The sequence below is a fragment of the Cynocephalus volans genome, chromosome 4 (genome assembly GCF_027409185.1).
Source record: "Cynocephalus volans isolate mCynVol1 chromosome 4, mCynVol1.pri, whole genome shotgun sequence".
Classification (NCBI taxonomy): domain Eukaryota; kingdom Metazoa; phylum Chordata; class Mammalia; order Dermoptera; family Cynocephalidae; genus Cynocephalus; species Cynocephalus volans.
The window spans coordinates 71,760,671-71,774,358 of NC_084463.1; the positions used below are offsets into that span (position 1 = coordinate 71,760,671).

At 38.2% G+C, this 13,688-nt stretch overlaps 1 protein-coding gene across 1 annotated transcript; it reads right to left on the reverse strand.

The window, feature by feature from the left end:
• Nucleotides 1-4,568: 4,568 nt before the first annotated feature.
• Nucleotides 4,569-12,601, reverse strand: MMP3 (matrix metallopeptidase 3). Its single transcript, XM_063092485.1, has 10 exons — nt 12,497-12,601; nt 11,476-11,720; nt 11,234-11,382; nt 10,989-11,114; nt 9,240-9,404; nt 8,911-9,055; nt 7,920-8,053; nt 7,355-7,514; nt 5,979-6,082; nt 4,569-4,910 (listed from the first exon to the last, which is right to left on the reverse strand). Exons 1-10 carry the CDS (start codon nt 12,599-12,601, stop codon nt 4,810-4,812), a joined length of 1,434 nt encoding a protein of 477 aa, XP_062948555.1. The 3' UTR covers nt 4,569-4,809.
• Between the last annotated feature and the right edge of the window lie 1,087 nt (nt 12,602-13,688).

A 13,688-nucleotide genomic window follows, 5' to 3' on the forward strand; every position in this document is an offset into this window, starting at 1 on the left:
GTGGTTTCTGGGAAAGGAGGTAGATTTTTACGATCCATGATATCACAGCCATATAGAAAGAAAATTCCTTATTGTCATCTTCCTGTGACTGTCATAGAACTCTTCAATTGGTTTTGATGCAATTTCCATCAAGAAAATGGAAAGTTTTGAATACAATGGCTCTTTCTCTTGTAAACTAAAATGCATACTTATTTCTAATACTTCTTAAAATGTATTTTCAGGAGGACCAGAAGAGCACCTAGAAGCTTCCTTCAAAAGGAGAAACTTCCCTACAGAATCAGAATCAAAAGAAAATTGAGTGGTGTCTGGGAAAGGAAGAAGATGTTTCTCTTAAATGATGACTGATATAAAAGCCCAGAAAACAACCTCTCACCATCACTCATGATTTCATGAGAAATGCTTTCAGAGATTTAAACCACGAACCTTGACTTGCTCCACCTCTATTTGTGTTATATTTTCAAATTTTGTTAAACAAAATTTTTAATGTTAAGCATGTGCCAGGCATTGTTTCAAGTCCTGAACAAAAATAAAATAAGATAAAAATAAAAATAAAAGGTAGAAAGCTAATTAATCTATATCATAAACTTTAGGTAAATACTATCATTCTCATTTTTCAGATGAGGAAACCACCTGTAAGCAAAGGCATCCTAACTTACCAACTTTTCTACCCACCTCAGTCAGGGTTCACCTCCATCACTCCACCAACACTACTCTTCTTAAACAGCACACAACACCAATGCTTCTGTTCTAAAGAGCATTGGCCCTCCTGTTAGAGAATCCAGTAGGCGGTATTCTTGCTCCTCAATCTCTGCTCAGTATTTAAAGATTATGTTTTTCATCAGATATGCACGTGCTCTCAAGAACATTCATTGTAGCTTTGGATGTTATAGCAAAATATTGAAAATAACCCACTGATACACTGAATACTGAAAATAATCTACTGATGCATACAATTTTATTTGACTTATGTTTTCTTATTTTCACTTTAAATGTTTTAAAATATGTTATGAAATTATTTTATTCTTTATATAATATTTATGTTTATTTTTGATATGTTTATTTTATTTATTTTGGATTGATTATTTTTGATTATTTTATTTTAACATTTTAATTTCTATAATTTGTGCATTTATTTACTGCATACATTTATTTACTCAATCACTAATAGGAGACTGAATAAATAAACTACACATTTATTCCATTTTTTCCAGCCGATGACAGAGCGGGGTGCAGCTGGCTGAGCCCAGGCAGGGCTGGGTGGTGGGTGCGTGATGGTGGCAACCTCTGGAGGGCAATTCTTGGATTCAACATGATCAACTAAAACCGCTTCCCAAAAGGTTCGACCGAGTGAGACAGATTTCAAAGATACAGCAGGAGATCGGTTCATTCAAAAAAGAAACAATGTGAAACACATGTGCAAGCTTCCAGGACAAGACCCAGACCTCAACTCCGGTGATGGAACTGGCTTCAGGGAGGCTGAAGAAAAGCTAAAGCAGCAACAGAAGAGTCTCCACGCAGGAAAACATCCTTGTCATGCGATTAGCAGCCAGGGGACAAGAGATTGCTACTCAAATCCAATACCACAGGCAAGTGCAGCAGCCTAACGTTGCCCAGCTGAGATCAACAATGGCACACCCAGCCATCAACTTGTTTTTCCCAAATATGAAAGTGGAGCTGGCACAGCTCAAAACCAACTGGAACGAGCCCCAAATGAACTGAGTGCCTGGTAGGTAAACAAGTCATACTCCCCAGTCACAGCTTCCCTGACAGTCCCACTGCTAGTAAGCTATGGTGGGACAGCCAGCTGCTGTTTCCACACCAAGACTCAGACTTTTTGAGCACCGCCCCCCCACTCCCCTCCCCCCGTAAAAAAAAGCCACATTCTTATATCGTCCAGCTTGCAATGATTAATGTAAAACTTACCAGATGAAACTTGTGGTTCAGCTTTATCTGTCATTCTGGTCCCCTTGCTTAAAAATTCTCTCTACCACATGCAGACACTTGAAAATGTTTATGTTTGAAGAAAACAGAGAAACAGAAATCTTAGTCTGTGTCACACTGTGTCTTCAGGCAGTTTGGAGGAATGAAAATCTAGAGATTTTTAAATCATGAGTTGAACATGTAAAGCTGTAGTAAAATGCAAAAATGGAATATGCATTGCTCTTACCCTTGAACATAATGATGTAGAGACGCTGTATATCACTTTTGGGAGTACGACTGCGAACTTCATCATTGTTGAACTGAGACGAAACTCAAATGAGGTGAATTTTGCCTCTTAAGCGTTTATTTGATAAGAACCAACTCTTAAAAGTCAAGAGAGAATCAAATAATAGATGTCAATACACATAGTTTATGTAATTAACCATTTAGTTTGGGGCTCTATAGTACTTGATTGACTCTTGCATCAATGTGCTTTTAATCAAAGGTTTGTTCTTTGAGTGGCTGCACAAACTGTACATAGTCTTATTGAGGACCAGACGGGCATGAGGGTGTGGTATCAAACTGCAGGTTTCAACTGTTTGAAGCACCACAAACCTTCATTTCACAGCTAGATTGTGTAAGGATTTTGGCTGTGATGAGACTGTTATTTTTTTCAGTAGTAAACTTTATAAAAATCACCTTTCCATTCAATAGGTACTGGTTAAAAGAGCATTATTATAGGTGTTAATGGGCAAATGTGTTCCTTCATTATATTTGGGCCTTTGATGTTAGACTCTTGCTATCAAATTAAACTTGCCTTGAAAAAAAAAAAATAAGGCAGTTCCTATACATACTAATGTGGAATGGTTGCCAAGATACATGAGAAGTCTTCAAAAAATTCATTTTCAGGAACCCTTATATTATGTGGAAAGAAAAACAAAGAGCAGGACAGTGTGATTTTTGTATGTTACCATTTTTATTTTAAAAGATTATATTATTGCCTGGTATGTATAAAATTGCTCTGGAAGGACTCATAAAAATCTACTTGGTTGCCTCCAAGAAAAGGAAATAGGATGTTAGGGACAGGGTGGGAGGAAAATGACATTTCATTGCATAATGTTTTTATCTTTTGAATTTTGTATTGTGGCTATGTAGTGCCTATTCAAAAAATAGCTCAATTAATTTGGGTAATTTTTAAAATGAATACTTTATTTCTTGGCAAAATGTTGCTATGTATTAGAGTTTCATCTTAAAATCTTTCTATATGGTCTCTCTCATACTCATGGCTTTAAGAAAAATTTAAATGCTGAAAACTCCCATATTTTTGTGTCCTGTTTTTGAATTCTAGTCTCCTTTATCTCACCGCCCCTTGAATATCTCACACACATTTCAAATATTGACAGAAGTAAGCTTATTATCCTAACTCTTGCCTTTCCTTCACAAGTCTTCTTTCCAGTCTTCTCTCATCTCAGTAAATGCCATCACCAATCAAGCCTTATGCTTAAGCAACCTATCTGAAAATTACTCTGGACACATCTCTTTCTCTCAAACTGCATATCTAAGCCATCACTGAGTCCTGTTGTCCATCTCATATATATATGGTATGTATGTAAACATTCTTGTTTCTGACTTTCCAGTGTGACCACTTTAGTCCAAGCCATCACCTCCTCACCAGACCCCACACCTCCCCTCAAAAGTTCTTCTAAAACCACCTAGTTCAAAGCAGGTCTTCCTATTATTCTATCACATAAGTCTATTTTTCCTTTATAACTCATTAAGTTTAGAAGTGCATATTCATATTGGTCATTATCTGCATATGTTCATTTTTGCTGGATTATAATCTCAATGAGGGTAGGATTGTGCCCATTTTTTTCAGATTCCTGTGCCTACAACATAGCACAATGCCTGGATCATGAAATATGATTAATAAATTATTCTCAAATGATTGGATAAGTTAAAGAGTGAATGAGCTCTTCCCATGTACCAGGCATTGTATTAGACATGTTACTTAGGGATGTTAAACCCGCTTTAGAATTGCCACTTGCAATGGAGATTTACCTCAGGCACAGACGATGACAAAATGAGTGCAAGAGGATATTTTCATGTGTGTCTAAGGTAGATATGATGAAGTTTGTTTGCTGGGGCAGGGGAGGGGCCTCCACCGAGGGAATGAGTAAGTAAAAAATGAAGAACAATTTATTTTTCCCACTTGTAAAATAAGATGTGTGAACTAGGTGATTTGTTATGATTATAGGATTCACTTCACAGTTTTTCCCAGAGGCTGCCCTACAACCTGACCATGTCCCTAGGTTTTTCTCCTTAGGTATGTCAGGACATAGACGATGTCTGGGTGGTGAAAATAAGCATACTGTTTGCAGGGCGCATGGAGAGGGCAAGTGGAAGATTGTCTTCAGCTCTGCTTGAGTCCATCATGAAGCCCCAGCCCTGGAGACGCCCACCCTGCCAGCTCCACCGGCCCAGCATCTCAGGCTGTTTACTGCCCAGTCCCTAACATGCCCAAGATTGTGAGAACGACTTGTTCTTGAAACAAACAAAAAAACAAACTAATAAAGTAAAATAACTGACCAATGGTCTTTATTAAATAACAAGCAGATAGTCTACATAGATACAGTCACTTGTCTGTTGCACGCTAGTGCTTCCCTCTTCTCTTGTGGAAGTCCACTCCATGTGGCAAAGTGCAAGCTAAGCAGCAGCCCATCTGATGCCCTGTCACACCATGAAGATGACCGGCAAGGTACGCAGTTGACACGCGAGTCCTCCGTCACAGTACATGCAGCTGAAAACGAACGATTTCAATTCACCGTGGCTTAGGTGAAGACTTAGCAGCTTCATTTAAAATGCCCATATTGTGCCTTCTACACATCTCTCCTAACAATTAAACCAGCTGTTACTCTTCAAAACACGTGTCACTTTCTTTGCATTTGGGTCAAACTCCAACTGTGAAGATCCACTGAAGAAATAGAAAAACCCTGCAAATACAGACAAGAGAAATAGTGAGTTTTTTTTTAAATAAAGAAATTTGGCAACATTCAAAAGTCAAAATAGTAGATAACTAAAAATAGAAAGTGTGTATAGAGTTTTACTCTGTGCCAGGGAGGATGTTAAGCATTTTACAAGATCATTTTTTATTTTTTTCCATTTATTTATGCAACAGTCCTGTGAGGTAGTATACTAACGCCATGTTACAGATGAGCAAGTTGAGGTTTAGACAGACACAGATGCTTGTTCAAGGTTACTCAACAGTTAGGATGAGCCAACACCCCATGCCTGCTCTGTCTGACAGCAAAGCCAGTTTCTGGGTTATTAGGTTATTCTCCCAATCAGAAAAAATTCTTCGCTTGTTTGGAAATTATGATTTCTTATTTTTTTTCTTCATAACATCCCTCCTCCCTTTTCTCCACAGTACAGCCTCAAGGACATTTCTGGCCCCTGTAAAGCACCAAAGCAACTCTTTCAAACACCAGAGGACCCTTTATTTCTCTGCACACATAGTGCTCAGTTTACCTTTCAATAAAGATCATCAGACTCCACTCACCTATCCTTGAGTAAGTAGGTTTCAAAGTTTGGGCACACGAAAAGGTAAGTAATTGCAACTGACCAATGCAAGCAATCAGTGACTGACTCAGGAAAGACAGAGAAAAACTCCTGGGGAATTAGTAGTAGCAGTAGGTTGGGTCAGAGAAGGACACCTGGCCAGTATTAAACCTGGCCACACCATTTGATGAGAATTTTATACAAACATGGTAATCTGAAAGGTAATGGCTCAGGACAGGAGGAAGTGACACTTGAGCATTTTGGTTTTAGACGTACATAAAGTAGAGAAATTTGTGTTAATTGCCTTTATGATTCTAAGCAACTTATTATATGAAGTAGTCATATAACTGGTACAAAAATAGGTGAACTGAAATTTTAGGGAGGGAGGATACCACCGATTGAAAAAAACCCTGTTTTTCAAAATGGTTTCAGTTCTCCTCTTCCCTCTGGTACCCTAGAATGTTTCAAGCGCCTCATTGCCAACAAATTAAGTATGCACTTACCAAATGCTTCAAAAACAGCATCAACCTTCGAGTCCACCCCTGGAAAGTCTTCTGCTATTTGCTTGGGAAAGCCTGGCTCCATGGACCATCTCCTCTCATCAAATCTATGTCAAGGAACAGAAACACAGCTCAGCATTGCTTAGAAGCCGTGCTACCGAAATTCACAAATTGTGTTAGGTTCAATGTGGAATTCTAGTACATGTTCCAAGTACTGCAAATAAGTGTCAAGCATTTTTAGGACTACAGAAGTATGGGTCTTTAATGGTACTGCAAACTTAGCTCTTAAAACCATATCTCTATCAGGAAGAAGGGAACAACACCCTGCTGTAGCAGATGCCACTTGTTATTATTTCTTAAGCCTGGACAAAAAGAACCTTAATTTTCTTTCTGTCACAAAGACATGAAGGTGTGAACAGATACCCTCACACACACACACACACACACACACACACACACACACACACACACACAAACACTTATATAAAGTGAATGGAATCAATTATCTGAAATAAAATTTCAAGTTCTCTACCATAATTGGCCCATATATAGCTGCCCTCCCCATCTTGCACAGCTAAGTTTTCTGTGGCAACCTCCTAGGAAAAGGGATTGGGATGAGAAGCTAGGAACAGTTAATCTGTTTTTGGATCTTTGGCTAGATGTTGGATGGTCTCCCCTGACATCTCAAAGTCTGGGCAGACGGCCCAGGAATCAGCCTTTGAGTCCTGGGTTGTATCCATGAAACTGGACTGCTGTTGCTCGTCATCTCTTAAACAGGCAGAGGTAATGAATGGGTGAGGTTAAAGGAAGCCCTTAAGAATGACATAGTAACATTAGGCAGACAAAACCAACCCACAGTGAGACAAGGAGCAGAGCTGTAAGACAATGGGAAAGGAATGCTACATCATGGCCTGGATTCTCAGGGCATCTTCACTCAGTTTGCAGAGAAGCCCAGGGCTTAGAGTTCAGGAGGGAAAGTGGTGGGACAAGAGCAGGGCCTTGAAGGATGCGCAGAATTTGAGTAGGTTGAGGAGAGAAGAGGGAGCACCAGGCAGGTGGGGCCGCAGCGCAGAAGGATGTAGCAGCCTCTTGCACATGGGCCTCAAAATAGGAGAGCTCAAGGATTGCCTGTTATAAGACGCTGCTGTGTTTTAAAGTAAGCACCTCCCCCGGGGTCTACAGCCCCATCCTTGCTGCTGAGAGGTGAGCAGGGCTAAGGCTGGGGTGGGGGGGTTTCCTTTTTGGGGCCAGGGGTGGGGAGGACTGGCCAGTAAGGCTACAGGAACCCTTGACCTTGGTGTTACTAGGGAATTTCCTTAGAGAAAGAAAATAAATTCCCTAATTAGGCTCTATATGAAGGCATCCCTAATGCTTCTTACCTCCAGTATTTGTCCTCTACAAAGAAATATGTTTTCTTCTTTTCCTTATCAGAAATGGCTGCATCAATTTTCCTTACGGTTGGAGGAAAACCCAGGGTGTGAATGTCTCTTGGGTAACCTGCTTGTATTTCATTTCCTCTGATGGCCCAGAACTGATTTCCTGTTTAAAAAACAAATTCAGTTATATTGAATTGATAATAGTTAAGCTTCTTAGTTTCAGGAATACATTTTAGCATCTTTGATTTTCATAGTAAAGAGGAAGATGACATTTTAGATGTAGTCACCAGCTCATGGCAGGTATTTAACAAAAAATTTGCAGATGGAATGAATAAACAAAGACCAAATGAGGGAATTTACAACTTTGGGCAACTTATATTCCTGTATTCATTTTTTTTTCCATCTGTAAGATATAAATAAAATAACACCAGCCCTGGTTATTTCTTCATTACCGTTAGCTACCTTAATAACAAAATTTTGACATAGTAGAGAAAAGTACAGTTCCGTTCAATTTTCTTGTGAGAGAGTTTATCTCAACAAGTGAAAGCAATGTTTATGTAATAATTACCTTTAAAAATGAAAACAGTATCCTTGCTAGTAACTTCGTATGCAGCATCCACTCCTGAAGGAAGAGATGGCCAGAACGAAGAGATCAAATCAAATTCAGGTTCCAGTGTCCTGAAGGATTTGCGCCAAAAATGCCTGAAATACATGTAAAAAGTATAAATTGAAAAAACAGTCTTATCGTGTGTTTTCCTCTCTGTCCTGCTTCCCCCATCTTCTCCCATTCCCTAATCTTCTAGGCCGTATGACAGATAGAAATCACAAATAGCCATTAGGAAAACATCTTTCCTATTTCTTCACAAGACTAGAGTGGACCTCCTGTCATAGGTTTCCAGAGTAACTTCTTCTATGAAAAGAAAGTTATCCTACCATGCAAATTAAGTAGCCCAGTGTAAGCTTTAATTACCTGCAATGCATGCAAAACAATGTATATTCTATACCATTATTTACACTTTTCAAAAAGATAGGCAGTCTGTGTGTACGTGCTTGAAAGTGTATTCTTGTATATGCATACAACAGTTCTGGGGGATATGCAAGAGGTCTTGACTGTGGATGAATATAGGGAGAACTGGGGAACCAAAATTTTGTAACTCTCTTCCCATTGGTGCAGTTTGAATGTTTTATCAGGTGCATATTTATCCAGCAGTAAGTACATTAATTGATTAAATGTAATGCTTATCCTGGTGTCATTTTTAAAGGAGGTAAAGGTAAAATTCTGATTCTAAAGATTTACTGGTGCTTTTTGAAAAGTAACCATGACTTAGGGCGTTTGGGAACAACAATTAGAGGACAAGAGTAAAATCATCTTGAGTTTTCACAAACAAACTTGACAAAAAGATGTGGAAATGGCAGCCCCAAATCTGAATGATCTTGAGCTCAGAGGAAACATTTTTGTTTTAAATGTTTAAAAATCTGTACGATGTTTCCATCTGTTTTCCTTTCTAAGCATTGCAGATAAAAAGAATAGATAGGAAAATTAAATCTTCCAGTCTGACCTGTCTTTAAAGAACAGCGTTTCTCCCCTCAGAGTGCTGACTGCATCGAAGGACAGAGCAGGATCACACATGGTGGGCGTCTCAGGTCCTGGAGGGACAGATTCCGTGGGCACCACAGGGTCATCAGGGGAGGCAGGGGGAGGTCCTAAAGGGAACAGATTTGGAGATGCAAACATTAGCAGAAATGTGAGGTGGCTGTCAATTTATATGCTTTCCAACATTCCAAGGTGTTTTAAGCTAAATCACAAAAGCTTCATGCAACACTTAAAAGCTTTCCTGAAGATCATCATTGCACAGCTGCAATGCCTAACATTTCATGAGTCACTCACCATAGAGGGACTGGATGCCATTCACATCATCTTGAGAAAGGCGGAACCGGGCCAGGTCTGTGAGTGGGTTGTAGAGTGGGTACATCAAAGCGTCAGTGTTGGCTGAGTGGTATAGACCCAGGGAGTGGCCAAGTTCATGAGCAGCAATGAGGAATAAATTGGCTCCTATTTAAGAAATCACAAATAATAGGTATTACTTCCTTAAATACATGTACATTACACAGGTCAGCTGTGCATTGTATTCCTTTACTACCTGGACCCATACAAACCTTTTTTCATCTTGTTTCTTGGTTAATTGAACAAATGATTTATTACACACTAAATGGAAAGCCAGGTATATTTCAAGACTCATACTTGAAATCGATCTTTGAGATTAAAGCACCCAGTCACATCCAACCGCCACCCCCTTCAGTCTCAGGAGCCCCTTAACTCCAGGAGAACTGGGTTCTTTTTCTTGTATACAGGAATGGAATTAACCAACTTGTTTAGCAGATATTTGTCTTCATTTATCAATGAAAAGCTAAACACTGTTTCAAGGTATTAATATTTGTCAGTTGCAAATCTCAGTTAAATGAATCACAGTTTATTCTTCTGAAATCTGAAATCCTTAATCAACCATACTGCTGTTATTTTCCATTGGAATATTGCCTGCAAAAATTTTCAGCCTCATTCATCATCATTATTAAGTACATGTTGAGTCTAAAAAGATGAGTAATGATAGATGTCATAGGATATGCAAAATTGGTTTAAAACATAACATGCCCGATCCTGTCTAGCATTTGTCACAAAACAGATTTTGGATGCACAAATACTGGCTATATTCAGATTTCTTTCTTTGTATTATTTAAAAAACGACACCCGTAATGCTGAAATCGGAAGTCATTGGGTAATTATGATTGACATAACAAGTAAATCTACTTTGCAAGTATTACTCGTACAACTTATGATCCTAGGAACATTCTCATTTGAGACTTCGAAGGAAGTTTCCTTTGCAAGAGGAAGTTGTTAATTCAATCAAACCCAGAATTTTATCCAGCACTAAACTCATATTTGTACTTTCTACAGATATTCTGTTTACATTTTCATTATAAATCCCAGTTAAATCTCAGAAGTATTATTTGTTTCAGCAGATTTTTCAGAGACCTTGGAAGCCATTCCCATAGTATATGGTTATGAACTGAGAAACATTCTTCTACTAAACAGTTTGTACATTGTATTTGAGGGTTAGTCCTTTCCTTCAAAACAAGTCTATAAAAATTCTTAACCTAGTAACGGTAAAATGTGACGTAGCCAGAAAAAACAGAAAGAGAACCTCAATTTCTGAATTTTAATTCTAATTTCTGTTCTGAAGAGTAAAGAAATAAATGGGGAAATTACATAAGAAATTTAATGCAATTTCTGGGGCATATTTTAGTGTAGATTCAATGTAATACACTATCCCTTGGATATCAGCAGTTTGATATAACGAGAAGTTATTGTTAATAATTGTGGCCCTTAGATCACACAAGATCCACAGTCATCAAGGAAAGACTTAATGATGTTTTCTATAGTATGCTTACCAAGACAGAATAAACTTCTTAGATATCTGAAAATGTTTAAATAATGATTAAGATAAAAATATATTCTGCTGATCCCTGACCTATGGGACATTCAGAACACCCCATTTCTTGAGCATTCTTGGTAATTAAAACTTTTCTAAATATAAAAGGAAATTAACACCAAAACCACTCTGAGAGATGTATAACTAACCTTTCGTATCCTTTGTCCATTGTTCATCATCATCAAAGTGAGCATCTCCATTAATCCCCGGCCCCGGTGCATATGCATGAGCCAAAACTTTTCCAGGTCCATCAAAAGCGGCAAAGTCGCCATGTTCTAATAGGAAAAATGTTTTTGTATTGGAAAGATAGGTAATCAGGATCTCTTTTGAGCCTTTTGCAATTAAACAACACCAGGTAAATGGATGCATTTCATGTGTTTTTTGTTTTGTTTACCTCCAACTGCAAAAGAGATCATTATGTCAGCCTCTCCTTGATAAATCCTGGAGAATGTAAGTGGAGTCACCTCCTCCCAGACTTTCAGAGCTTTCTCCATGGCAGAATCAACATCATCTTTTGGTAAATCTTGTGTATAATTCACAATCCTGTATGAGAAAAATTGAAGGAGATAATATTTTCTCCTGTGATACAGCCTGTAAAATGTCAGTATTATGTGAGAATCTCTTTAAACCCTTTACCTGTAAGTAAGGTGAGTTTTCATCCACTTCGGTGTCCCAGGAAAGGTACTGAAGTGACCAACGTCAGGAAATCCACACCTGGGCTTATGCATCACCTCCAGGGTGCTGGAGTCCAGCTTCCCCGTCACCTTCAACCCAAGGAACTTCTGCATTTCTTGGATTTTTTTAACAACAGGACCACTGTCCTTTCTTCTGACAAATTGTTTCACATCTTTTGCAAGGTTGTAGTAGTTTTCTAGGTATTGCTAATAGAATAAGTATAGGTTTTAGGTCACTTGTATGATTTTTAGCTTTAGGTATTTGTAGTAAATTTTTGCAGTTGTTCACTTTTCTTAATCTATTTGAAATATTTTTCTAGTTTGCTGACATAATAAACATCATATTTCATTTAATTCTTCAATTACAGTCTCCCCTTCACCTTTGCTTTATCTCTGCAGCTTACTTTGCTACCAAAGCAATGAAAGTGAAGTGAAAAACTGAGATAAATGTTCAGTGTGCTTAAAGGAGAAAAACAAAATAAACCTCTTTGGGTACATTTATTTAATTTCCTCAATTTTCCACTTTCCACTTCTCATAAGGACCTGGCTTAAGAAAAAAGCTGGACAAATCCTTTAGTTTAAACATGACACTACCAATACAAATATTTAGCTAAAATTTCTTTGGATTAAAATACCTAAAGTTCCAAAGCGAAACATGATTCATACACTCTCCACTTACTCATGGGCCTCAAGCCCCAGTGCTGCTACTTCTATGGTGTGTGTGATCTTAAGAAAACACCTAATATTTTTGGCCTTTGTTTCTTCCGACATAAAAGGAGGAACCCAAATGGTATGATACTGAGACTCTTTCCCCATCTAACACTTTATACCTCTCTGTCCCTGAACTATACCTATTCAGGAAGCTCAAAACATCCTGTGTGGGTTTTGAGACACACAGAATGGTTTGAGCTTCCTGTGGAAGGCAGAGATGGTTTCCCCACTCGGCCCTGTGAATGAGTGCAATGGCTCTCTCCATAAATTACCTGAACAAAGTCCATGCTGTCGTCCTCGCCCCTTGCAGTTCCATCCAATGGATAGGCTGAGCAAACTGCCACACTTAGTGACAGGAGGATTGGAAGACTCTTCATTTCCACGGGCTTTACTCAGCTCTGCGTTGTCTCAATGCCCCACACTCTCTGCCTACCTCCTTCTAGGTCCACCCTCTAGAGCCCAACTTTTATAGGGTGGCAATGTTTGTTTAGATCACCCACAGCTTGACTCATCATTGCTCTCATCCAAATGGCAGCAGGACCATTTCCAAAAATTCCAAATTCAAAGTAGGATGATATAACCTATTTTACTAATTCCTTTCAACCTTCCCAATTTTGCAAGGCAAAATGGTGATTAATCGCCAGGAAATGCTTCCTGTCTTGGTAAAAGAGAAAACTGGGGCATTTTTTTTTTTTCAACTCTGGAAAAATTGACTGTAAATCACTAGACAATTTAAGTTTGTATGTTTGAAAGAAGTGAGCTGACTTGGTAAAAAGTCAAAATAGTGCAGAACTTTCAAAAGTAGTTTTATTTTAAGAAGAACATATTTTAAAATCAAATATAATAAGATGTCAGTAAATTAAAAGTGTACATACATAGTTATAGACTATACTATATAAATATAAAAAGATAATATCTAGAAGAAAATTGAAAGGGAGAATTCATTTTTCGAGTCTTTAATTTAAAATACCTACTATTGATTTCTGGCTGGATTTGCTGGTCTTTGTGTAGGAAAATGGGCAGGACAGAACAAAGAGAGTCTGTGGGAAAGAGGGAAGTGTATTGTCTTTGGCTTGGGTTTTCATTTTGTACCCAATTTATTAATGGGTGATGGACCCATAATAGCTGTTCCATAAATACTTGTAGAATCAAAATAAATTACATTGCTCACCGGACTGAAATTCTCCTCTGCCTTTATTTTCTACACTTATATTCTCTTTTGATCTCTTTCCCCCCTTCCTAAATTCAAATCAGTAGGTGCTTTGAAGTTCACACACACACAAAAAAGCCGTCCTAAATTGTCTCCTCGTGCTCTTATTTTTCCTTCTCTTCTTTTCTCTTCCTTTCCTTTCCTCTTTTATTTCCTCTTCTCTGTCAAGTAGAGTGTGGCTCACATCTTTGATGAATAATAAATGCTTGTAGGTAAGACCCTAAACATTCACAGAAAAAAATTGTTAAGCTTTT